We start from the raw sequence: 26,304 nt of genomic DNA, 5'->3' as shown, positions 1-26,304 counted from the left end.
TCTTATTATAATGTTAGAAGAATATGTAAAATAAAGTGCAGATTAGGACAAAACGGCTAATAAAATAGCTAAACTGACAAAAAGGCTAATGTTACAGAGCATTCTTGTCACCTCGTTCGTATAAGGGAAGCCTTGTTTATTATTGAAGAGCAAAAATTGGCATTCAAGTGGGGACAAAGCTACTTTAAAACACAGAAAGTTTTAGTCTATTTTAGAAAGTAAATATTGAGGGAAAAGACAGTAAAAATAGATTTTTTTGCTTAAAAAGTCACTTACATGGCATCCTGCAGCAACCCCAAATAATCTTGCTATAATAAAGAATTACTCAGATTAATGTGTTAAAAGCATTTTGGGTAGGGGGATTCAAAAATTATATTCAGATTAAAATCTGAAGTGCTACATGTTTGTGAAATCTAGGTAACCCCTGCAAGATGAAGGATTCATCACGTTGCAACCTGAGGATCCAGTCCTTTGTGGAAAGCAATTTCCAATTTAAAGATTGTCTCTGCATTGATGACCTCTATTGTACTGTTAACAAATTACTTGGAAAAAAATGCAGCAATGAATCAGGTAATACACTGTCATATGGAATATTTACAGTCATGAAAAAGAAAAGTACAATTTCAAAATTAACCACATCTATGTAATTTGGTATAACTCTCTTTTTGATAATGTGATTAATTCTTCATGTAATTTAAGGTTCTGTGGGCTGTAGATCTCAGTAAGTGCATAATGTAGTTCTGTAATTGCTAACCACAATTTCAAGCTTCATTCTATTATAATCCATTAGAATTATAGATTCATTCATTCAATATTTATATTTGTGGGGCTTACTATGACTTTGCTCAAGACCTCGATGACAGAAGACAAATAAGGTATCATTTCTGTTGTTGAAGAACTCAGAGTCTCCTGAGAAAGACCGAAATATAGCCATTTACCTAGAATTATAATTGCCTTTGGACAGGAGCATTTAATCCTTTAATACGCATTTATTTACTGCCTACTCAAGGTGCCAGGCTAATGCTGAAGTAGTGGTAATCAAACTAGTCTGCATGTGCCTTGAGGGTATATAAAGATTTTCCAGGGGATCTGTGGGATCAAATAGTTCTCAAGTGATCAATTTCCAGACCTTTAATGTCCCTGTGTACTCTCTGAAAAGTGGTCAGGTTGGGAATGCACCTATTATCATAGAGTTCTCACCTCTCCTTTCACAATCAACCTTCTCCCACTTTATAAGAGTTAGATTTACCTCTCATCTATCTTGAATGGTCCCATTGTTGGACCTCTCTAATCTTTCATGGTGAGCTCACTGGACAATCTTCTGTTCCATAAGTTTGTTTTTTCCAAAATTTCATATAAATGGAATTACATAACGTGGCCTTTTGACTCTGATTTCTTTTATTTAACGTAATGCGTTTGAGATTCATCATTTTATGTACAAGTTTATTCCCTTTTTTGTGTGTGTGAGGAAGATCAGCCCTGAGCTAACATCTATTGCCAATCCTCCTCCTTTTTTTATTTTCCCCTTTTTCTCCCCAAAGCCCTAGTAGATAGTTGTATGTCATAGTTGAACATCCTTCTAGTTGCTATATGTGGGACGCGGCCTCAGCATGGCCGGACAAACGGTACATTGGTGCGCGCCCAGGATTCGAAGCAGGGCTGCCAGCAGCGGAGCACGCACACTCAACAGCTAAGCCACGGGGCCGGCACCTGTTCTCTTTTTTGAGGAGTAGTATTCCATCATATGGTTATACCACAGACTGGCTATCCATTCACCATTGAAAGTCATTTGCCTTGTTTCATAGTTTTTAGAGATTATAAATAAAGCTGCTATAAATATTCACATACAAGATTTACACAAATATAAGTTTTTATTGTTCTTGGGTAAGAAATTGTTGGGTCATATGGTAAAGTGTATGTTTAACTTTATAAAAAGCTTTTATACTATATTTGAAATTTGATGTAACCATCAATGTATGAAAGTTCTGGTTGCTCAGCATTCTCAGCAGCACTTGATTTTTTTTTTTTTTTTTTTTTTTTGCCATTCTAATACATATTTAGTGACATCACACTGTGGTTTGAATTTGCACTAAAATAATAATAATGTCGAGCATATTTTCATGTGCTTATGGGTCGTCTTTTTATATTACTTGGTAAAGTGTCCCTTCAAAATTTTCCCCATTTTTAAGTTGAATTTTGGCTTTTATATTGAGTTTTAAGAGTTGTTTCTCTATATTGCATAGGATTTATCAGAATATATGGTTTGTAAACTATATTTCCCTGTCTGTGTCTTTTATTTCCTTAAGAGTGTCTTTCAGAAAACAGAAGTTGTTTTTTAACTTTAATGAAGTCCAGTTTATCATGATTATTTTTTCTATGGATCATACTTTTGATGTTGCATCCAAGAAATCTTTACCCAACCCAAATTCACAAAGATTTTCTCATATGGTCTAGAAATTATGTAGTTTAGGTTTTATATTTAGGTCTTTGATACATTTTGAGTTAATTTTTGTATATAGCACAAGCTATGGGTCAGATTTGATTTTTTTCCATATGCATATCCAATTGTTCCACCACATTTGCTGAAGAGACTATCAGTTTCACCTTTCTCAAAAATCATTTGGCTATATGTTAGTGGCTCTATTTCTAGACTTTCTTTTCTCTCCAATGATTTATATTTCTCTACTTTTGCCAATACTCTACAGTCTTACTGTAGCTTTATGGGACATCTTGAAATCACGTAGTGTAATTCTTTTAACTTTATTCTTTGTAAAACTTGTTTTAGCTATTCTTCTTTGTCTTTCCATATAAATTTTACAACCAGCTTGTCAATGTCTGCAAAAAATCCTGCTAGCATTTTGATTTGGCTTACATTGAAACTATAGATCAATTTGTGTAGAACTGATATTTTTACTATATGAGTTTTCAAATCCATAAACATGATACTTCTTTCCATTTATTTAGGACTTTGATTTCTTTCATCAATATTTTGTAGTTTTCAGTATATAGTTTTTACATATTTTGTTAAGATTTATACAAATATACTTCATTTTTTTGATGCTATAGAAAACAGTAATTTATTTTACATTTTAATTTCCAATTGATCATCATTAGTATATAGAAATACAATTGATATTTTATATGGACCTTGTATCCTCTGACTTGCTCAGCTCAATTATTAGTTCTAGTAATTTTTTTCTAGAATCTATAGGATTTTCTACATAGATAGCCTTGTTATCTGTGAATAGAGAGAATTTTATTTCTCTTTCCAATCTGTAGGCCTTTATTTCTTTTCCTTGCTCTATCCCTCTGAGTAAGACTTTCAGGATTGTTGGGAGTAGCCAATCTTGCCTTTTTACCTATCTTAGGAGGAATGCATTCAGTTTTGCACCATGAAGAATGGTTTTTGCAGTGCTTTCTTTGCAAGTTCCCTTCATCAGGCTGAGGAAATTCCTTTTTATTTCTGGTTTGCTTAGAGATTTTTATCAGGAACGGATAAATGGATGTCAAATTTTGCAAATGCTTTTTCTGCCTCAATTGAAATGATTATGTTCTTACTTCTTTAGTTTTCTATATGGCGAATTTTATTGTTGATTTTTGAATGTTGGATCCAGCCCTTCATTCTGAGGCTACATCCTGCTCAATCATGTATTATCGATTTTATATATCGCTGGATTTTCAATTTGCTAATATTTTGTTGAGAGTTTTTAATCTATGTTCATAAGGGATATTGACATGTTGGTTTTTTTAATAACGTATTTGGTTTTGTTGTCTGGCTAATGCTGTTCTTTTAAAATGAGCTGGGAAGTATTTCCTTCTTTTCTTTATTCTAGAATGGTAAACAAAGAATTAGCGTTATTTCTTCCTTAAACGTTTGATTCGATTCACCAATGAAGATACTTGGGCCATTCTCCATTGGGAAGTTTTAAACTTTCAATGTGTTTAATTGTTATAGGACTGTTCTGCTTATCTATTTCTTCTTGAGTGAGCTTTGGCAGTCGGTGTCTGTCAATGAATTTGCCCATTTATTGGATTTATGTTGAAATTTTTATTTTTGGAGTTTCCACTTTACTCTTTCTTTCAGTTTCTATCTCTCTGCTAAGTTGTTCCTAATATTCCCAAATTGTCTTTTAAATGTCTGTAGGACTTATAGTAATGTCTTGTCTTTCCTTCAGATACTGGTAATTTGTATCCTCTCTTTCTCTCTGGTTCTCTATCTCTCTCGCTGACTCTGTCTCTTTCTCTCTCTCTCAATTTTGCTGTTTATTATTTCTATTGTTGTGCTTGATTTGACTTGAAGTTGTTCTTCATTTTCTAGATTCTTAAGATAAAAGCTTACATCACTGATTGGAGATTTTCCTCTTTCCTCATATAAGCATTTTATTATATGAATTTCCTTCCAAGTGCTGTTTTAGTTACATCCACAAATTTTAATATGTCATGTTTTCATTTTTATTCAATTCCAAATATTTTCTCATTTCCCTTATGCTTCCTCTTCGATTCAAGGTTTATTTATAATACTATTGTTTAATTTCCAAACATTTGATGATGTCCCAGATATCTTTGTTATTTATTTCTAATTTCAACATCATTAGAGAATATATTTTATATAGTCTCAATTCTTAATTATAATGATAATTGCTAAACATCACCTGTACAATGAGATACATGCTAGATGATACATGCACACTCAAAAAGTACTTGAAGTTGTAGAGGAAGAAATGGTGGTGACTCAGAAGGCTTCAGAGAGGAAATGACAGACTTGGGCCTTTTAGGGTAAATTGAGTTCATTTGGGAGACAAAATAAAATGGATGTTCTAAAGAGAGGAAATAGAATAAAGCAGAGCACATTTGAGGAGCAACAAATCCTTTGTTAAGCTGAATTGGAGGAGTATTAGGAGATGAGGCTAGAAAGAAACCAGATGTTTATAAAAAAGAGGAAAGCTGAACTTACATATCTTTCTAAAGAGATTAGACTTTAAACTTGTTATGACGAGCTGTTAGTGCATGTTAAACAGAGGAATGTAGAATCAGCTTTTCAAAGGATATCACAGGCAGTGGTGTAGAGGATGGAATGGAGGGGAGGGAACCATGCAGGCCAGGGACATCAGTTAAAAAGCCATCAAAATAATAATAATAAGAGGTGATATATGTCTAAACTAACACACTGGTGGTGAGGACTAAAAGGAGAAGACATAGTTAAGATATATTTATGAATTATAACCAATAGAAAGTGTGACAGTACGATATGAGGAATATGAAATGTATTAAGCTTGCTATACAAGTTGCTAGCTTGGGACAAGGGTATTGCTGTACACTGAGACAGGAAAGAAAGAATAAAGTACAGGATTGGGGACAGAAGTGATGAGTTATATTTTGGAGATACTGCACCTGGGGCACGCTTTGGAACATTCATGCTAGAAACGTTAGCATTTTGTTTTAAATCTCACGTGATTAAAAAAATAGTTTAAAAAAAGAAATGAAAGAATGTACCACAACTAGCTGGCATTTGGAAACATGGGTCTTGCATTGAGGATAGTAATGTAAAATAGCCACACAGATTTCAGAGTCAAAGGTTTATAAGAAGTAGATAAAAACATGAAGGAGGATAAGATTGGCCAGGAAAGGATATAAAGTGAGAGTGTAAGTATTTTGATAACAACATTTGTGATCTAGTTGAACAAACCAAAAAGAAGTTTGTTTTGTTTTTTTTGTGAGGAAGATCAGCCCTGAGCTAACATCTGCCAATCCTCCTCTTTTTTTGCTGAGGAAGACTCGCCCTCAGCTAACATCCATGCCCATCTTCCTCTGCTTTATATGGGACGCCGCCGCAGCATGGCTCGACAAGAGGTGTGCCAGTGCATGCCTGGGATCCGAACCAGCGAACCCCGGGCCACCGCAGCGGAGCTCGCGCACTTAACAACTTGCGCCACTGGGGCAGCCCCCAAAAAGAAATTTTTAAGGACAGAAAAAGAAACCACAGAAAGAATTTTTGAAGCCAATGAAAGAGAGAAGGACACAGAGAAAATAGTCAACAATTACAAATGCTGAGAAGAAGTCAAATAGGATAGGAACTAAAATGACATGAGTTACATAATTAGTAGGTCCTTACTCATTTTAGATCAAAGTGGGTTGAAATGAAAGCACATTGAAATACTAAAAATATTTATTCACTTTTGTTTCAGGATGGTAAGACAATTTAATTTATATCTCAATAGGCATTTTTATCATACGAAGTTTTGATGAAATATAAGTTACCAGTCAACAGGTACATACAAATTTAGAGCAGTTAACCAAAATCAGTTCACATATTTTTTTCTAAAATAGACTCATTAAATGTTACTATGTGGTAATATTGACAAGCCAGGAATATAAAAACCCTGGAGAGGAGAAGACCTAAAGCATTTCACAAACACACTTCGTGATGGACCTGGCCTGGTTGTTAGGTTTACAAACAACATTAGATGATTGCTCATAATTTATCTTAGAGTGAGAAAGGAAATGATAATTGAAATTTTACTGCCTATCCTATCTCAACTGCCGCATCCTCCACGAACTCTTTGATCATCACTCCAACAAGACATGACCTCTCTCTCTCTCCTTTGCATTCCCAAAGCATTCCGCAACATAAATAGGCGTGCACTTTTCTATTCTCCTTTGGTAGATTGTAAACTTCTTGAGCAAATCAGCTTTGGCATTTCTTTCCTTCTCTTTTCTTTTTTTCTTAACCTGATAAAGCGCTCTACATAGTGCTTGACATTTAGTAAATAATCAATAAATATATAATGTAAGTATTTTTAATTTTTTAAACATATTTTGAGCATCTAAATCATATATCCATTCATAAAATATTTATTATTCAGTTAATATATGTAGACATTGTGTAAATGCTGGAGGATGGATATAAAGATGGATATGACGGTCCTTGCTCTTGATTAGCTGCTAACACTGTGAAGTAAAACTGACATCCAGGCAGATTATTTAATTAGCCTAGCTTATTAAATATATATACATATACATATCATATATGTGTATTATAAAATGGGTTGACATTTAAACAAGTTTACAGATTATTTCATAATATAAAATTACTAATATAATAGAATTAATTATATGAGGACTGCATTTATTCACGTGCATCCTATTCATGCAAGCCTGCATAGGCTAGCCAAAAGGGATAGAAGAGATGGGTTCTGTTCTAGTAGATAAGCCTGATTTGTATAATTATAACACTCCATTGTGAGCTGTTATTTGAGAAATGTATAAAATGCTACAGTAGTGTGTGTTTCAAAGCACATGCAATACAGAGGCTACTCTGAATAGTGCTTGTAAGGACGCCCCGGCAGTTTTTAAGGAAAGGTTTTCATATCATGAAATTAATTATATTATCTTTGTCTTGCATAAGTATGAGGCATTTGTAAAAACTAAAGTGTAATAAAACTCATTTAGTAAAACAACCAATTTTTTAAAGAGCAGACCACCCCAGGGAAAAAAAGTAATTTGGGGAAGAATGTTAGGGTGAAGGAAGTTTTCATTGTGGAGATCCTCTTAAAGTGCCTCAGAAAGGTGAGACATTTAGAAGTAGAAAGTGTACTTCTGAAAACCTATATTAAGCTTACTTGGAGTTTTATACTGAAGCTGTTTTTTTAATCTTCTTTCTATGAATTTTACATAATTATGGGCTTATTGGAACTATCTAGTAGAACACTCATTCTCAATGAGACATATAACCTCCAAGGGGTGAAAACTGGTACTTAGGAGTAGACAAAAAAAACTCTTCCTCTTCACTAGGTATAAAGCACAGATATACACACAGTTCCTAAACAGATGTACAGTATGTCTGTGAAATTAAAATTTCACAAGGGGGTAGGAGAATTAGGGAAAAACTGTCTAAAAAGACTTGTTAAGAGTGAATAATGAAAAAAGGTGGAGAAACACCTCAGTATAGGTATATTTCTAGGAACAAATGGAAATTAATAAAAATTCACACAAGAGAAATAATGAATTATAAGTATTTTAAGTTACATGTGATTTCTACCAATCATCATCAAAATATAATGAAAAGATAAAAGTAAATGATAAGGACACAATATCACTAACAGAAATTGAACATTACCATTATGTGGTTACATAAACTATAAATAATCATTGTTTTTATTTCAGTTTTTAAAAATTCAAGATCATTTATAATAACTCTCGAAATAATTTTTTCAATGATTTTTGAAAGATAGATATTGGAATATTTATAAAAGATATGTTTATACACTTTTTAGATAACATTAAATGTCATAAGTGAACGAACTTATTTAATTTTTAGTCTTTTTTTTTTTTTTTACTTTATTCATAGAAGAACCAGCGCTGTCCTCAGATTTGGCTTCACAATCAAATATCACTCAATGGCTCCATCAGGCAGATACAACGCTAATGGTCGAGAAGAAAAGGGACTGTGTCATAGCAGCACATATCTGCCATGAATCTGAAGATTGCACTCTGTTGTATGAGAAGTTTAAGAAAACTTGTGGGAGGGAATCAGAACAATGCAAGACCCTTGATGGAGGCTACCTGTGTGCAGCATTGAGAGAAAATCTGAAAGAAACAATCTTGTGGAATTGTCAATGCATTGACCCTTCAAAAGTAGAGTGCACTGAAATTTGGAAAAGTTTGTTTGAAAACATTTGTATACAGGATGCTCCAATGAATCAACTTCCAGCCTTCAGTGAAGACTACGAAGATGGATTCAACCAGGACGTTGTTTCAGGTTGTTATTCAAAAGAAGAATTTAGGAACATTAAGTATAATCACAAATCTGAGTTAACTAAAGAATATTTAATGTCTAATTCCTGCTCTGTCATTTCTTCCTGTGTTTCTCCTAGAAAATTAAAATTAAAAAACCTTAACACTATGACTATGTCCAAAAGGGATTATGAAGAAAGAGGCAAATGCTAAAAGATTTTAGCATAATGTTAACTTTATTCATTTATTGAACAAATATTTATGAGACATTTACAATGTGCTAGGTTGTGTGCAGCAGGGTTAAAAAAACAGACCTGTCCTTCATTCAAGGAGTTTATTATTTTTTAGAGGATTTAAAAATTAAAGAAATAGATAAACTGTGGTAAGTGATGATGATTTATTTATTTAATAGATATTTCTTTTGAGTGCCTACCATGTCCTCAGCCATGTTCTATGACCTGGGGAAAAAGCAGTAAACAACAAAAATCACTGCTTTCTAGGAATTTACATTCTAAATGGAATAGTGTCTTGAGTCAGTTTCCCTGGAAACAGACTCTGAGACAGAGGTTTGTACACAGAAAATGTGTTGGGCTGAAGGCTCAGGAACAAAAGCTAGAAGGAAGTGAGGAAAACAGGATTAGGTGGAGGGAGACATTGAAATGCAATACAATCACCCCAGCAAGCTAGTTGATTCCACAGGAAGCTTGGACCTGGAATGGCTTTTCAGAGATGTCACCCAGTGAGGCAAGGGAGCTAATTCTTGAACCCCTCATATGAACTAGTCCTTAGATATGACCTCACCCCTGGAAAAGTCTGTAACCTTGGGTGTGGCAACTTTCTTTGGATGAGGGCGATGCCTGGAAAAGGACCAGTGTGAGCCATCACCCAACAAGACTCCCTGCAGCTGGGGAAATAAGTACCTGGATCACTAAAGGGGGGATCTTAGTAATGGGCCACAGCATCTGATACAAGAACAAAGAGAAAATTAACAAAATAAATGATTCTAAGACATAGATTTTAAACAGTATGAGTGCTAAGGAGAAAACTGAAACAGATAGGAGGAAAAAGAGATCTGAGTGGGTGGTTTGTAATTTTAATAGGATGGTCAGAAAGTTGCTCTGAAGAAATTAATGTTTGAGTAAAGATTAAAAGAGGCCAGGGAATGAACCATGTGGATGTCTGGGGAAAGCACACTTAAGGGAGAAGAAACAGTGAGTTGAAGATGCTGAGCTGGGAATGTGTCTGGAGGTTTGAGGAAGAGCGAAGAGAACGCCATGGCCAGAGTTGAAAGAGCGAGAGAGAGAGGTGTAGGAGATGAGAGCAGGAATGAAACAGGCGACAAGATCATGTAGGGCTTTCCAGGTCATTTCCAAACCTTTGGCTCTTGCTCTGAGTGATATAGGAAACCATTGAAGAATTTTGGCCAGAGGAGTGTCATGGTCTGATTTATATCTTTGACAGGATAATTCTGGTTTTTGTGTTGACAAGTGACTGGAAAGAAGCAAAGGCGCAAGTAGGAAGACCAGTTAGGAGGCTTTCATAATGATGCAGCAAAAGGATGATGGATGATGGACAGGTGTGGGAAGTTATTAGATTCTGGATATATTTTAGTATAGTGGATCATATAAGATGCAAGGAGAAAAAAAGGAATCAAAGTTGACTCCAAGGCTTTTGTCCCAAGTAATCAGAAGGATGTGGTTGCCATTATTTTCATTAGCTAGTACAGGAACAATTATAGGAAGAAGAGGTTTTAGTGAGGGGCAGAGGAGAGGTCAGGAATCAGTTTTGGACATGCTAAGTCTGAAATGTTTATTAGATATCCAAGTGAAGATATCGAATTAGAGAGTTCTATGTACAGAATTGATGCCTAAATTCTATGTATGACATACAGAAGTGACATCTGTGCAGTAGGTATAAATTAGGGGTTATTTGCTTGACCATGACAGAAATGCATTGGGTTTCTTGGACCAGAGTGGTAGCAGAGTGAGAAGATACCCGATTCTGGATAGATTCTGATACTAGTGGATCAATAAGAGGGAACAGTGTGTATTTTTTGATGTATGTGATTTTATAACTCAGATGTAAGTCTGGTTGGTACATGAAGTATTGCCCTTTAGTGCCTCTTCAACAATTAAGCCACTGTTTAAAATATCCTCTGAGAAAATATGTATAGACATATGTATGTACCATATGAAATTAGAATTTAGTGTGTAAAGAATTTATTATAAGGCATTACTCATAGCATATAAAATAGTATACATCCAAGATAGAATTTCTTTTCCCATGCTAAAATAACTATTTTGTTGTGTTTGTAATAACTACTCATGTAGTGAGTGTATTAGTCTGCTTGGGCTGGCATAACAATATACAACGGGCTGGGTGGCTTAAACACCAGAAATTTATTTTCTCACAGTTCTGGAGGCTGGATGTTCCAGATCAAGGTTGAGCAGGGTCAGTTTCTAGTGACAACTCTCTTCCTGGCTTCTTGCTGTGTTCTCACATGATATTTTCTTGGTGTGTGTGCGTGGAGAGGGAAGAATGAGTCAGCGCACTAATGTCTCTGCTTATTAGGATGCTAATCCTATCAGATCAGGGCCCCACTCTTGTGACCTCATTTAACCTTAAATACTTCCTTAGAGACAACATCTCCAAATATGGCCACACTGGGAGTTAGGGCTTCAGCATATGAATTTTGCAGGGAAATAACATTCAGTCCATAGCAGTAAGTAAATTTAGTGTTTATTTATGTCTCAGTGATAGTTTCTTGAATATATTTTAGTCAGTGGCACAGGCATACCAATCAGTCCCAAAGCAGTGGTATTATTAATCTGTAATGGAAAGTCTGGCCTAGACTTTTGTATCTGTTACAAAAGCTATATGACTCTCTGAGATGTGCTTCTTGGGATTTTGTTCAACTTGGGAGAGTAGCACAGAAGAAGGAACACCCCAGGCTTCCTCAGAGACACAGGAGAGTGGACTCCAGAAGAGATAGTGATACTTGAGCTGAGACTTAATCAGTAGAAAAATGAAAAACCACATATGGTGAGAACAGATGGAACAATGCAAGGAGTCTGGAAAGGCTGTGACATACCTGGGGGTTAAAAGAATTTTCTTGTGATTGTACCATCATATGTGTGCAGTAGATGCGCAGGCAGGGAGTCTGGACAGACAGCTCAAGTAGGGACAAATTGAATCATGAAGGGACATTTATGCCATAACAGAAGTCAATACCTTAATCAATAGCCAATGGCAAAATTTGAATTTTTATTTTAAAATGAAAATCTGATCATACTATTCCCCTATCACTTTATGCGTATGTCTATTAGTGCTCTTGATATTTTATTTTGATTTTTGTTTATATGTCTATATTCGCTGCCAGGCTGTCGGTGCTCGATGATAGGGACTGCAGGTTTGTGTCTTCAGTATGGGACCTGGTCCATAGTAGGGACTCAGCCCATGTTTCTTGAATGTAAGATTTTAGAATTAGATGGCTACCGAGTTCACTTGCATCAATGAGAGTCTCCCATTTTGTAATTATACTTCCTAAGAACTCTGGGAGGCTGAGATAATCAGAGGTGGAAATAGTCTTTAAATTGCATTTCAATCAAATTAAGACCCTACTGGGAAGAGTGTTTTCGGTTCAGACAATATTCCTTCTGTTCTTTCTCCCCAGACAGATTCTTTGTTCACTTCAGTGCACATGGCCTCGTCGTTAGCATTTGTTTAAATCCTCAAGTAACTGAATCCTCAGAGCAGGGCTATTTAACTCATTTGAATAATATTTCAGGGGTTTAATTTTCTTCATCTGTACCTCACTAATTTTGAATATCAAGGGTTAAATAGGTATTACACGAGCTTGTATGTATTTTTGCTTGATTACTCATTTATAAATGTAGCCCACATTCTCCTTTTAAATATAGAAAATTGTTCACTAATGAAATAGTCTCTTTTTTATCCTTCTAGATACCATGAAAGAAGATAACAAATCCAAGTGGAATCTAACTACTCTTCCATATCATGGTAATGTTTATAAATTGTAATTTTGATCAGCATTGTAAGCACTGGACAATATAATTTAAAATGTAGTTACTAGGCTTCTTAAAGATATACCAATACAAAATAAATTGTGTGGCTTTTTAATAGTTCTGTTATTACCAAATGCAATAAAATCATTGCATTTCTTCCACTAAACTATCAAAACAAGTGCTTTGCGTGTCCATTATCTATTTATTATTATGCTGAGGAATACTTTACAATTAAAACCAAAGACTGATCTTGGTTAAATTTCATGGACATTTTGATCACAACAATTAAATCATTTGAGGCCAACTGTTTTTGTATACAGTATATATGTGGGGGGAGGGGCATTCACATGTACCTATGCCTTCTAGAATGTGAACATATTTCTGTGCTGAAATAACTACGTGGAGCCTTTAGTCAAGATTTTCCCTCAAAATAAAAAGCACAACAGAAGAAGAATCATTTGATTTGAGCCAATGAACTCACCATAAGCTACATAGCTCACATGCAATTTCTGAAGATTTATTGTTTACATTTGAGAAACTTGGACTCAAGGATTTTTTCCGTCAGCTCAGTTTTGGCCCTCCACACTTCCATCACTTCTGCATCACAATACGTATCCAGCATAGATGAAAGATGATTCAAATAGCCCACTACTCAGGTCTCAGGAAATTCAGACTAACTCTAAAAAAAAAGAAAAGTAATGTTTGCCAAAAATAGCACATTGGTACATCATGTAGTTTGCTCACAGACTTCTCACAGTGTTTTGCAGATTCTGCATGTACAGCCTTATGTTTACTTTTCCATGACCCGGGCATATCATTGATTTCAGGAATCAAAGGGATCCGATCCTGTTTGGAAGCGGCAGAGGCGTGTGTAGGGGATGTGGTCTGTAATGCACAGTTGGCCCCTTACCTCAAGGCTTGCTCAGCAAATGGAAATCTGTGTGATGTGAAACACTGCCAAGAAGCCATACGGTTCTTCTATCAAAATATGCCTTTTAACATTGCCCAGATGTTGGCTTTTTGTGACTGTGCTCAATCTGATATACCTTGTCAGCAGTCCAAAGAAGCTCTTCACAGCAAGCCATGTGCACTGAACATAGTTCCACCCCCTACTTGCGTCAATGTAATTCACAGCTGCCGAAATGATGAATTATGCAGGTGAGTCAAACACGCATACCTTACTTTCTTATTTCGGCACCTTATTTGTTACAGTCCAGTCCTAACACTTGATCTCATTACATTAGCTAGAGTTCCCACCATCGGCCAACATGATGTAAACAAAGCCAGACAATTCATATTTTTGGATCTGTGGTACATGTGTAGTATCCGTTTTGAAATTCAAATGAAGAACATATTTTTGGAATAAAAAAATTCAGTATGTCAGGATTTGGTAGCCATGAAATAGCATTATAAACATTATATATTCAAGTTAGACAAATGATTTGGTTAATAGACCTGGCATGTATGCCGGTTTTTTAATTTGTTTTATAGTATGATTATTTAATGCTGTTAAACACCATAAAATTTTGACAAGGTGACTCTTCAAACTTCAAATTAATCCTTTCTGTCTTAGACGAGATCAGGAGAAAGTTAACTTGAGCACCGTTTGGGTATTCCCAGGAGACACGTATGACATGATGTCACAAATGTACCCATTCTACTCTTCCCAACCCCAGGGGAGTAATGTTAGTCATTTATTTGTTTATTCAGAAAAATTTTTATCAAGCACCCGTGACTACTCGAGGCATCAGTGTGCAAGACACAAAAATACCTGCCTTGTGGAGCTTATGGTCTAGTCGGGGAGACAGATAATAAATAAGGAAAATGTATATTATAATATAAAGTAAAGAGTGCTCTGGAGGTTAATAACAACAGCAACAAAATTGAGTAATGGGGATTGTGAATGGGCAGAGAGCGTTGCAATGCAAATAGGGTGATCCCAGTAGGAAGCATTTTACCAGACTTGAAGTGAGGAGGTGAGCCTCTCCCAGTAAATATTTGAGAGAAGAGATACCAAACAAATGGACCAGCCAGTGCTGAGGAAGAGATGTGTGTGGCGTGTTCAAAAAGTAATGAGGGTGGAGTGTGCAAGGGGAGAGCAATGGAGGATTTGGTTGGAGATTTAACTGGATGAGGTGCGGGCAGGTCTCGATCACGTAGGGCCTTGAGGGACACTAAGGACACTGGGTTTTACTCCAAGTAAAGTGGATGGACAGGTTCTGGAGGATTCTCAGCAGAGGTAGGAATGATCTGGCTCACTTACTAAAACTTCCACTCTGGCTGCTGGTTGAGCATGGACTGTATCTTTGCAAGTAACTACTCCTGGGAACCATAAATCTAATCCAATATTGGGGCTTTTTCTTTTCCTCACTATGGTCTTCATTAACACATTTCCTTGTATATGCAAGATGAATTTGTCTTTTCTGTGGTAAGAAATCCACAGTTAAGTGGGCTCTTTGGACGAGAGTAAGAAGATGGAGGAAAGAATGAGAATGCTGAATTAATTGGATGAGTCAAATCTACTTGATGTTAACATTGATGTTACCATGTTGAAGGAGCTTTCTTTAACAAACAGCATTAAATTGTGCCGTTTTGGGATTCATCTTTTGCTTCATTTATAATTCTTCACATTAATTTGTTTACCCAGTGCCTTCTATCAGGGACTGTTTTATTTAATTTTATTTAAATGAATAAAACTCCATATATAGCAAATTCATTTAAATGTCAAAATAAACATTAGTGTAGATGAGTCGCTCAGTATATGAGAGCTCAGAGAAAGATGTCACATTTGTCACCTTGCTTCAACCACTGGCAAATGAACTAAAAGATTTACTGATATCAACTTCCTGAAGGGGCTGGTTCTTGGTAAACTGCCTTATTTTGCCTTTTGCTATCTTGACTCCTCTACTCTCAGTCATTCTAACGTGCAGAGCAGATCCAGATCTTGTAAACATTTCTCAGAAAAGACAACCGCTTCCCTGTAACACACATTCTCTAAGATGAAAGGTAAAGATCTAAGCAGGGTGCTAGAGCATTGACATATTTTTTGCTTCAACTTATCATACAGAATGCCAAAGTTCTTAGGAAAGTTTTGTTTGAGGATTCTGTCATACAAATGTTGATCAGTTATTTTAAGGTGTATTAATTATTTCTCTTGAGTGAATAAGAAAATTGATGATAAGAATATTTTATAATGCAATTTAGATTTTTCAAACTCATTTATATCTTAAAAATCCTCATTTAGTAAAATATTGTATTTCCTGGATTCTAAGATGCAAATTTTTTACACTAAATTTAATATCCCTAATGTATTTGGGATGACTCTTAAGCACAATGACAAAAAACCATTTATTAAATTAAAACAACAATTTAATTGCCAACAAGTGATTTTAGTTGTAATAAAATAGTGGTATCTCTTACAATCAATGAAATATGGTAAAAACATTTGGTCACACTATTTTTCTCATATTCACAAATAGAATATTACTATCTATCTATTAATCATCTATCATCTATCTACACTAACAATGACTCAGAATAACATTTTAATCAGCCAGCAGATACCTTTTTTATTTGTTTGTTTTAAGCAATCTCTGCAAAAATACCAGATGTCTCCATGGATGGGTACCCAGTTTTACCTGATTCCAGTGCCATGCCCTTGATATTCGTCCTCATTATCCTGAAGTTATTAGCACTCAACCTTCAGAGCATGATATATCTGAGCTTCCCTATCAAAGTAAAGATTTTAATAGCAAGTGATGAGATCTGCTGCTACAGCCCTTGAGAAGCCCCTGGTGGGTTATGAAGCACACACTCGTGCATTAACCTCACCTTGGCATCTATACCTTTTCAAATTGACTGGTACAGAGCTGGTGATTTTCCTCCACAAGGACTCTTGGGTTTAACCACCTCTTCAAAGCACTTTGTGTGGGGTCTGGAACACCACAGGCACTCAAAAGATGTCATCTCGTTTCCCTTCACTTTTGAACACGTTGCTCTTAATTTTTATAATGCTTTAATGTCCATATACATGTCTCTTCTTAGGTAATTTCTGTCTTTCATAGATTAGTTCAGAGAGTAAGGACTGTGTGTTTTTTATTTCTTTTCACCATGTGCAAATAGCCCCTTAATAAATACTGTATAGAGGCAATGGAAATATTATACAATGTTAGTAGTCAAGGTGAAAAGACAAATCTTGTCATTTTCTCAAGCAAATTTTGCCTTAGAGAGATTTCCAGCTTTTATATTAAATTAGTCTTAATGTAATTCAGATGGAAAAACATCTCCAAATGAAAAACCACTTCTTCTGTGCAGAAGTTCAGCCCTTTTCACTTACCTTTTCTTTTTATTTTTTTTCTTTCTTTCTTTATTTATTTATTTATTTATTTTGGTGAGGAAGATTGGCCCTGAGCTAACATCTGCTGCAAATCTTCCTCTTTTTTCGCTTGAGGAAGATTGGCCCTGAGCTAACATCTGTGCCAATCTTCCTCTATTTTGTATGTGAGACGGTGCCACAGCATGGCTGATGACCCGTGTATAGATCAGCACCTGGGATCCGAACCTGCAAACCCGGGCCGCTGAAGTGGAGGGCGTGAACTTAACCACTATGCCACCAGGCCAGCCCCCTCACTTACCTTTTTTGCAGAAGAGCCTGTACATGAGGCAAAGCAGGGCACTTGGGTTTTGAAATCCAACTTCTGTCCCTGTTCCAGATTCTTCAGTTCCTGATAGGTTTTGAAACTCTTTTATTCATTTGAAAAGGCCAAAGAAGGCAATATAGAGGCCATTTTTCAATTAATTTTGTCCAATAGAGATATACATTGGGAGGGGGGATTATGTTTTGCCAATTATAAATGTTTAGGAACTTCTAGAAAATTATAATACATTACATTTTAAAATGCATGAACTCAAGAAAGTAGTGAAAAAAGTATTTGCTTAGAAAACAATTCTAACTACTTTTTAAAAGCAAAACTCCACAATATACACATTTATTTTAAATGCTATGGAATATTTACAAAGTTTGACTATACATTAGGTCACAAAGGCAAATATAATACATTCTGTGTGCAGAAATTACACATTCTCTTACATTTCGCAATGTAGCTGGAAATCAATAACAAAAATGAAAACAGAATGATCAATTACATTTTTAAAATTACTCTTTTAAACACTTGTTTGAACAATAAATCAAAATTAAAAATTGCAGGGGCCGGCCCGGTGGCGCAAGCGGTTAAGTGAGCACGCTCCGCTGCGGCGGCCCGGGGTTCGCTGGTTCGGATCCCGGGCGCGCACCGACGCACTGCTTGGTAAGCCATGCTGTGGCGGCGTCCCATATAAAGTGGAGGAAGATAGGCACCGATGTTAGCCCAGGGCCGTCTTCCTCAGCAAAAAAGGAGGAGGATTGGCGGATGTTAGCTCAGGGCTGATCTCCTCACAAAAAAAAAAAAAAAACTCCCCCCCAAAAAAAATTAAAAATTGCAGAATATCAAGAAAATAAGGATAATGAAAACACTATACATCAAAACTTTTCAAACCTAAAATAAGATTTCTATAATATAAAATATTTTTTGCCACATATAACTAGTATACCAGAGTATTTTTATGATGTTTTTAATTTTTAATGAAATATCCTTTAGGTTCATCATTTTTGCAAAATTTCACAACTAATTTTCTGGATGAAATAACTTCTGAGTGAACTAATAAGTAGGTAAATCATGCAACTTAAACTTGGTAAAACACATATATAGAAAAGAATAAATGGCACCTAGGTACAAATTTATTCTCTATCAACCCCATAAATGACAATTAATATTGTCAATACTTGACATTTAGATGACATCTTATATATAACTCTTAATTGCATTAAAGGAACATATTTATTCTTCTGGCCTCAGAATTATATGTTCAAAAAAGTTGTAGTATTTCCTTAAACATAAATTTTAAAATATACTAATTAATTTTTGCCATTATATTAAAAAGCTGATTCCTTTAAGATGACTTAAAATATTAGATTATTGAAAATAATGGGGCTTATGTATTTAAGCAGAGGAGCATCATGACAGCAAGGAAGCTTATGACAAATGTCACGACCCAGAGGGTTTTCGTGCATGTTGGATGGTGACATATTCAAGAAAGGCCAAAAAGTAATTTTAGGTGATAAACGCTAAGTAGGAAGATTAATATCCTTGGTTCCACTGAGAAGAACATCTTCTGACTGTGAAAGTTTCAAAAATGAACTTATGGTACATCATCCAGACTTTTATTCAAAGCTAGTACAGCAAGAATCAAATACGTAGTCAGAAAAGCTATGAATGGATGTGGTTCTAATGGATTGTCTTGGCCATTAAATAAACTCATAATGTTTTGCTTTAAATTAGCTCTTGCTGCCAGAAAACCTCAAAACATTTTGCAAATTCTAATTAGTCTGCTTAGAAACGTTGAGAAGTAGTGCAGGACCTCCCATCCTGTGGGAAAACTGGCTTGAAAGGTCAAGGGCCATATGTGAAATCACTCCGTGTGAGACAAAGGCCAAATGCTAGCCGAGAAACCACATTCGACTTTAAGAAATATTGCTAATAAATCTCCCACGTAGTAGGCGCTGCAAATCGTCACCCATTGAAATAAAATTAGCAATGAAGGGAAATTCATCCAGGGAATCCTAAACTTAGCCTCTGTCTTTCATCACAAAAGGGAAATAATTCACAGTTTCTCTACTTTTTCTTCCACACTCTCTATTGGGATATTTGAATGTAAAAACTTAGTTTTCAGCTACATACTGGTAACCAGAAGGCATTTTGTTTTATGTCAATCTTTCATTTTGTGAGGCAATCTTTCATTTTGTGAAATAATGTTACTCAGAGGCAAATTCCATTTCTTGACTCTTTCTAGGAGGCGCTACAGAACATTCCAGTCAAAATGCTGGCAGCGTGTGACTAGAAAGTGCTACGAAGATGAGACCTGCATTAGTACTGTAAGCAAGCAGGACCTCACCTGCTCGGGAAGTGATGACTGCAAAGAAGCTTACATCGGTACCCTTGGGACGGTCCTTCAAGTGCAGTGCACCTGTAGGGCCATTACACAAAGTGAAGAATCTTTGTGCAAGGTTTTCCAGCATATGCTTCATAGAAGATCATGTTTCAGTAAGTTCCCCAAATAAAATTACATATATATTATATCTAGTTCTTGTTTTTGTCTATACAGTGCAAAGTCGTAATCCAGCACAGAAAATTTGTTCACAAAGACTATTTTATGTTTGCTATTCCATTTTAAAATCCATTTTCTGATTATGTTTTGTGCATTTGCTATTGTACTCGTTTATCAGCAAGCGGTAAATGTTTTTAATTTATGTGACTGGTCACTCCTAGTTATCATTTATCGATTTCAATATCAACAGCATAAAAAGATTATCCTACCAGATAACTGAATGTATCTAAGGTATCTATTGCAAGTAACAAATCACCCCAAAACTTAGTGGCTTAAAATACTGATTTATTTGCTCACAATTCTGCACATTGGGCTTGGCTTAGCTGGGTGGTTCTTCTGATGGTCTTGTCTGGGGTCACTCACGTAGCTGCAGTCATCTGGTAGCACAACAGAGGCTGGATGGTACAAGACGGTGGTAAACAAGCACCACTGGCAGGGATGGCATGGTTCTCCTCCATGTGACCTCTTCAGCAGTAGACCCCAGAGCTCTTACATGGTGATGGCAGCACACTCACAGTGTGCAAGTACTTATCAAGTGTCTGCTTCTGTCACAATTGCAAATGTCCCATTGGACAAAGCAAGTCACGTGGCCAAGCTCAGAGTCGCTGGGTTAGGGGACTATACGACGATGTATGTATTCAAAGTTGGATTCATCAGGGGTTATTACCTTAACAGTCTACTATATAGCTGTCCTGACCTATGTAGAATACATTTACCCTTGGATTTAGTGTTTCTGCCCTTGGTCTGTAATGTGTCCACTGATCCACCTGTAATGATGTGATGGAAAACACATTTTCTAAAGTTACTATTTGCTCTTTTTAGGAATAAGAAAAGTGAGATTTAGTAATTTAAATAATTTGATCAGAGTCTCAAAGTGAGTTAGTAGTTGAGAGGGATTGTGTATGAGTCTAATAAAAAGAATCTAAGGATGTGATCACATACTAGTTTAAGACCCCTCCATTATTCATCTTCAGGGTTAGTCCATGCAACCATCCAAGTCCCAAAACATCTCCAGGCCGCAAGCCCTTAGTTGTAACCACCAACCCTGCAAGTGTCATTCCCAGGAGGAAATGATAGACACTTACGGTTTCATTGCAAACCAAATCTTTATATTTGTGAAAAATGTTTGCCATATACAGATATAGATATATCTTTATCTGTAGCCATCTAACTGTATAAAGATATACACAAATTTTTAATATTTTTATATTTCTTTACAGATACTTGAGAGAGATACATTAGCCAATATGATCAAAATTGTGATTTGTTGTGTATTAGGTATTAGACATATATCTCAGAGTGTGTGTTTTTGATTCCAACAGAGCTCTCTGTTGAATTTCTACAATTTCTATACTTAGCACTACAGACATATTTAAACTGAAATCATGATACAAAAAGGAACATTGCAGCATTATATATGTTGAATCATATTCTCTAAATAATCTTCTTCTCTGATTAATATTAAGTGGATAATTCTATTGGAACTAAAGGTACTTATAATGAATAGCTCATAATATTACAGAAGGAAATACCAAATAAAATAAATTAAACCAATAGCAATATATGCAGTTATATTATTATGGTTATTTATAAGATGTTTCTCCATATTAAATGGTATCCATAAAAATAAATAGTAGATGCTACAGGTTAGTGATAACTTCGTTCCTTGGGCATAAGTTCCTTAAAAACAACAGTCCAAGCAATTTAATTCTAGTGCCAAGCCTGTTTTTTTCTGATATGTTTTTAATTATTGTTACCATATCTGTATAGAGCAAAAAATGTTCATGAAGAGACAGTAGAAATGGACATTTAAAACTCCATAAACACTGAAATACGATATAATGTTTTAGAAAAGTGAAAATTCAAAACTATTTCACTTTCTTCACTCACCTAATAAGACTAAACTTTATGAGCTTTTTCTCCTCACACTACCAACTAACAGTAGGAATTTCAAGTGTCAGGTTTATAGAATTAAAGGAACCTTAAAGGCCTTCAGTCATATTTCTCATTACTTGAATTAATAGGAAAAGTTTCTAACAAAAGCAAGAACCAAATCCTCAGGCCCATCTAGTTCTAACAAACCCTTGTCCTCTGCCTCATATACTTGGGATATAGCACAAGGATATTTTTGAATGAACTATCTCCCTAACCATTGCCTCCTGACTTCTCACATCCCCCCAGGATGCTCGTGCATTATCAGAAAGATCCATAATTACATCTTGTTTCCAAAGCCCTTTAGCTTCTGCTCGCTTTACTTGAAAGGGGCAGAACTGAGTAGAACTGAGAGTGCAATTAGGCAAGGTTTTCAGTTTGTCACATTTGTTTGGGTCAGAAGCATTGTTTTTCAAACTTATTTGACCTCAGACCACAGTAAGCAATGTATTTTACATTAGCTTTTTAGGTGCAATGTCTTACTTTTAAAAAAAAAATTATTATTCTATTCCATCAGTTTTTTTCAATGCTACTTACTACCCACTGAATTGATTTCATGACTCACTAATGTGTTGCTCTCTGAAGCTTGAAAAACACTTGCTTGGAGTATAAATTTGTTTAAAATAATCTACATGGACATATCTAAGTCAGAGTCTCATAATAATTATAAATAATTATAGAGTAGCTAGCATTTCTTCAGTGCTTATTTTTGGTCACATTTTCTCATTGAATCTTAACAATTCCATCAGCTAGATACTATTATTTCCATAGTTTCACACATGAGGAGAAGGAAGCTAAGAGGTTAAGTGACTTGCTCTGGGTTCTACACCCAGAGCACGGAAGAGTTAGGATCCAAACCCTGACTGGCTGACTTGTAGCCCATTGTGTTCTCCTGCCTGTGAGACTGTGAGGACCACAACCTTGTGTCTGTTCAGGATGCTCCAAAGCCCTCTCAGTCTGAACCTCTTAGTTCTGGTCTAAGCACTAAGCTTTGAAAACGCGCTTGAAGAGCCCACCTTTGTTCCCGCATGCAGGACCAGACTTAGGCAAATGAGCATCCTGAACAAACTGTATTTGGCCACCAACTTCCACTCAACTACCAACCTCTGGATCCATGCAGACTTACTTTTCTCTGGTCTCTTGCAGCACAGAGCAAACTTGTGGCAGTTAGAGCTGACAGAGAGATGAGAGAAATGGAAGAGAGAGAAATGGGTTAGACAGAGAGGACCACAGAAATGGAAAGACTTGACGGATCGCTGTTGTGTTTCATAGTTACACTGGAGGATTCAGTCCCCAGGAGTGGGTGTCCCTGGTGCTGACAGGAATGCTCTCTTCATCTTGCTCACAGTTCTCTTTTTTTATGTCAACTGTAATCATCTGAAAGAGATTTGGATATATCCTCGTTCTGCCCCTTAAAATTCATTTCTTTCTTTTTGAAGTTTGATTTAAAAATTAAAAATAAAAAGAGACTACCTATCTCCATTAAATCCTACAGGATTTCCATCCTACAGAGAATGGAAAGCATAGCAATGCAAATGTGATACACGCTTAAACAAAATTCAAAGAATACAGAAATAAAAATAAATTATTCTAATAATTCGAGGGAATAAAAAATTCTCCCATTTCCATTCTCTAGAAAGAATCAGTGTTAAGAAGGTTGGTGCACTTTCTTTTGAAACTTTTTTTTACTTGCAATACATACGTACCTTGAATACCTTATATACACCCAAACAGATGCCTCCCTCACCCTGACACACACATACTCACATATTTTTTAATGGAATCAAACTATACACACTGCTTTACAGCTTGCTTTTTAACTTAATATATGGTGGACTCATTTGCAAGTATGCGAAGCCAACAAATCTGATGGCTTTATTCTTTTTAAAGTCTGCATAGTATCCTACAGTCAATATACCGTAATTTATTTAACTAATCTACTAACATGGACATTTAGGTTCAATGTGATTGTTTATTATTATAGGCATTGTTGCAATAAATGTCATTGCACATTTTAGCTGGCATTTCAATAGAATAGATCTCGAACAGTTTACTAGATTACTAGACCATAGGATTTTTGCATTTTTGAATTTGATAGAAACTAGAAGAAAAAGTTTGTTCCAATTACATTCTTAGTGAGAAAAATATTACTGTTTTAATTTGTGTTTTTATTATAAATGATGCTGGGCACCTTTTCACTGGTTTGTTGGAAATATTCTATTTCTTTTTACCTATTCATATTCTTTGCCTAAAACATCTGCTTCCTTTAGTGTCAGTAAATGGCACTGTTATTGCCTGTATCAGACGTTTGTATTGATATGCGAGGATTCACTAACCTGCACACCTCTTACGATGGTCCAGAATCCATGGTCTGTTATGGCAAAGTGATGACATGGTATATCATAGTCTTGGGCTCAGATCTACTTTTTAAAAATTTTGCTTTTATTGAGATCACATTGGTTTATAACATTATATAAATTTCAGGTGTACATCACAATATTTCAACTTCTGTATAGACTACGTTGTGTTCACCACCAAAAGTCTAGTTGCCATCCGTGATGGTACACATGTGCCCCTTTAACCTTTTTGCTCTCCCCTCTGCTGCTCTGGAAACCACCAGTCTTTTCTCTGTACCTATGTGTTTGTTTGTTCTTGTTGTTTTTTCATTTTCCACATAAGAATGAAATCATATGGTATTTGTCTTTCTGCTGACTTCTTTTTTTTTTAAAGATTCACTCTGAGCTAACATCCATTGTGATCTTCCTTTTTGTTTTTCCCTCCTCAAAGCCCCAGTACATAGTTGTATATTCTAGTTGTAGGTCCTTCTAGTTCTTCTACGTGAGCCACCATCACAGCATGGCTACTGACAGATGAATGGTGTGGTTCCCCACCCGGGAACCAAACCCAGGCCGCTAAGGTGGAGCATGCCAAACTTTAACCACTAAGCCATCAGGGCTGGCTCTGTCCTGACTTATTTCTGACTTATCTGACTTATTTCACTTAGCATAATACCCTCAAGGTCCATCCATGTTGTCACAAATGGCAAGATTTCATCTTTTTTATGGCTTAGTAGTATTCCACTGTATATGTATGTGTGTGTGTGTGGGTGTGTGTGTATCACATCTTCTTTATCCATTCATGCGTGCACAGACATAGGTTGTTTCCAAGTTTGGCTATTGTGAATAATGCTGCAGTGAACATAGGGGTGCGTGTATCTTTTTGAATTATTGTTTTTATGTTTTTTGGATAAATACCCAAAAGTAGAATTGCTGGATCACATGGTAATTCTATTTTTAATTTGTTTAGGAATCTCCATACTCTTTTCCATAGTGACTGCACCAGTATGCGTTCCCACCAGCAGTGTAAAACAGTTCTCCTTTCTCCATATCCTCTCCAACACTTGTTATTTCTTGTCTTTTTAATAATAGCCATTCTAAGGGGTGTGAGGTGATATCCCATTGTGGTTTTGATTTGCATTTCCCTGATGATTAGTGATGCTGAGCATCTTTTCATGCTCCTGTTGGCCATCTGTATCTCTTCTTTAGAGAGATGTCTGTTCAGATCCCTGCCCATTTTTTCAATTGGGTTGTTTGTTTTTTTGTTGTTGTTGTGTTGTACGAGTTCTTTATATATTTTGGGTATTAACCTCTTATAGGATATATGATTTGCAAATATCTTCTCCAAATTGGTATGGTTTCTTTTGCTGTGCAGAAGCTTTTTAGTTTGATGTAGATCTTGCCCCTGCTATGTGCTATCTGGGTTATATAAAGGGGAAAATTTTTTAACTGTTTCTTGAATAGTAAACCATTCTTCCTCAACTAGATAAGTTCCATTGCCATTTAAAATATTTTTATTTTTATTTTTATTTTATTTACTTATTTGGTGAGGAAGTTTCATGCTGAGCTAACCTTTGTTGACAATCTTCCTCTTTTTTTTTTTTTTTTTTGCTTGAGGAAGATTAGCCTTGACCTAACATCCATGCCAATCCTCCTCTATTTTGTATATGGGTCACCGCCTCAGCATGGCTGACAAGTGGTGTAAGTCCTTACCCAGATTCCAAACCCACAAACCTGGGCCACTGAAGGGAAACATGCTGAACCTAACCACTACACCGTGGGCTGGCCCCTCATTGTCATTTTAAAAGATAGTTTTTTTAAGTCATTTATAGTTACCAAAGAAAATTTATAATATAAATACAACTATGAAGAATAATGGTATCTACCATTGAGTTTAAGATACAGAATATTGTCATTATTATTTTTTTTCTGAGGAAGATCTGCCCTGAGCTAACATCTGTGCCAATCTTCCTGTATTTTGTATGTGGGGCGCCACCACAGCATGGCCCCCGATGAGTGGTGTAGGTCCGTGCCCAGGAACCAAACCAGGCCGCTGAAGCAGAGCATGCCGAACT

The 26,304-nt window shown here is 35.8% G+C and overlaps 1 protein-coding gene across 1 annotated transcript in view; it reads left to right on the top strand.

Annotated features, from left to right (window-relative positions):
* Nucleotides 1–431: 431 nt before the first annotated feature.
* Nucleotides 432–26,304, top strand: part of GFRAL (GDNF family receptor alpha like) — a 53,829-nt gene continuing 27,956 nt past the window's right edge. The window contains exons 1-4 of the mRNA XM_058555450.1: nucleotides 432–570; nucleotides 12,697–12,753; nucleotides 13,586–13,916; nucleotides 19,647–19,897. Coding sequence (XP_058411433.1) covers nucleotides 432–570; nucleotides 12,697–12,753; nucleotides 13,586–13,916; nucleotides 19,647–19,897 — 778 coding nt within the window. The remainder of the gene's footprint in view (nucleotides 571–12,696; nucleotides 12,754–13,585; nucleotides 13,917–19,646; nucleotides 19,898–26,304) is intronic.

The sequence above is a fragment of the Diceros bicornis genome, chromosome 14 (genome assembly GCF_020826845.1).
Source record: "Diceros bicornis minor isolate mBicDic1 chromosome 14, mDicBic1.mat.cur, whole genome shotgun sequence".
Classification (NCBI taxonomy): domain Eukaryota; kingdom Metazoa; phylum Chordata; class Mammalia; order Perissodactyla; family Rhinocerotidae; genus Diceros; species Diceros bicornis.
This window is presented reverse-complemented; position numbering and strand designations above follow the sequence as displayed.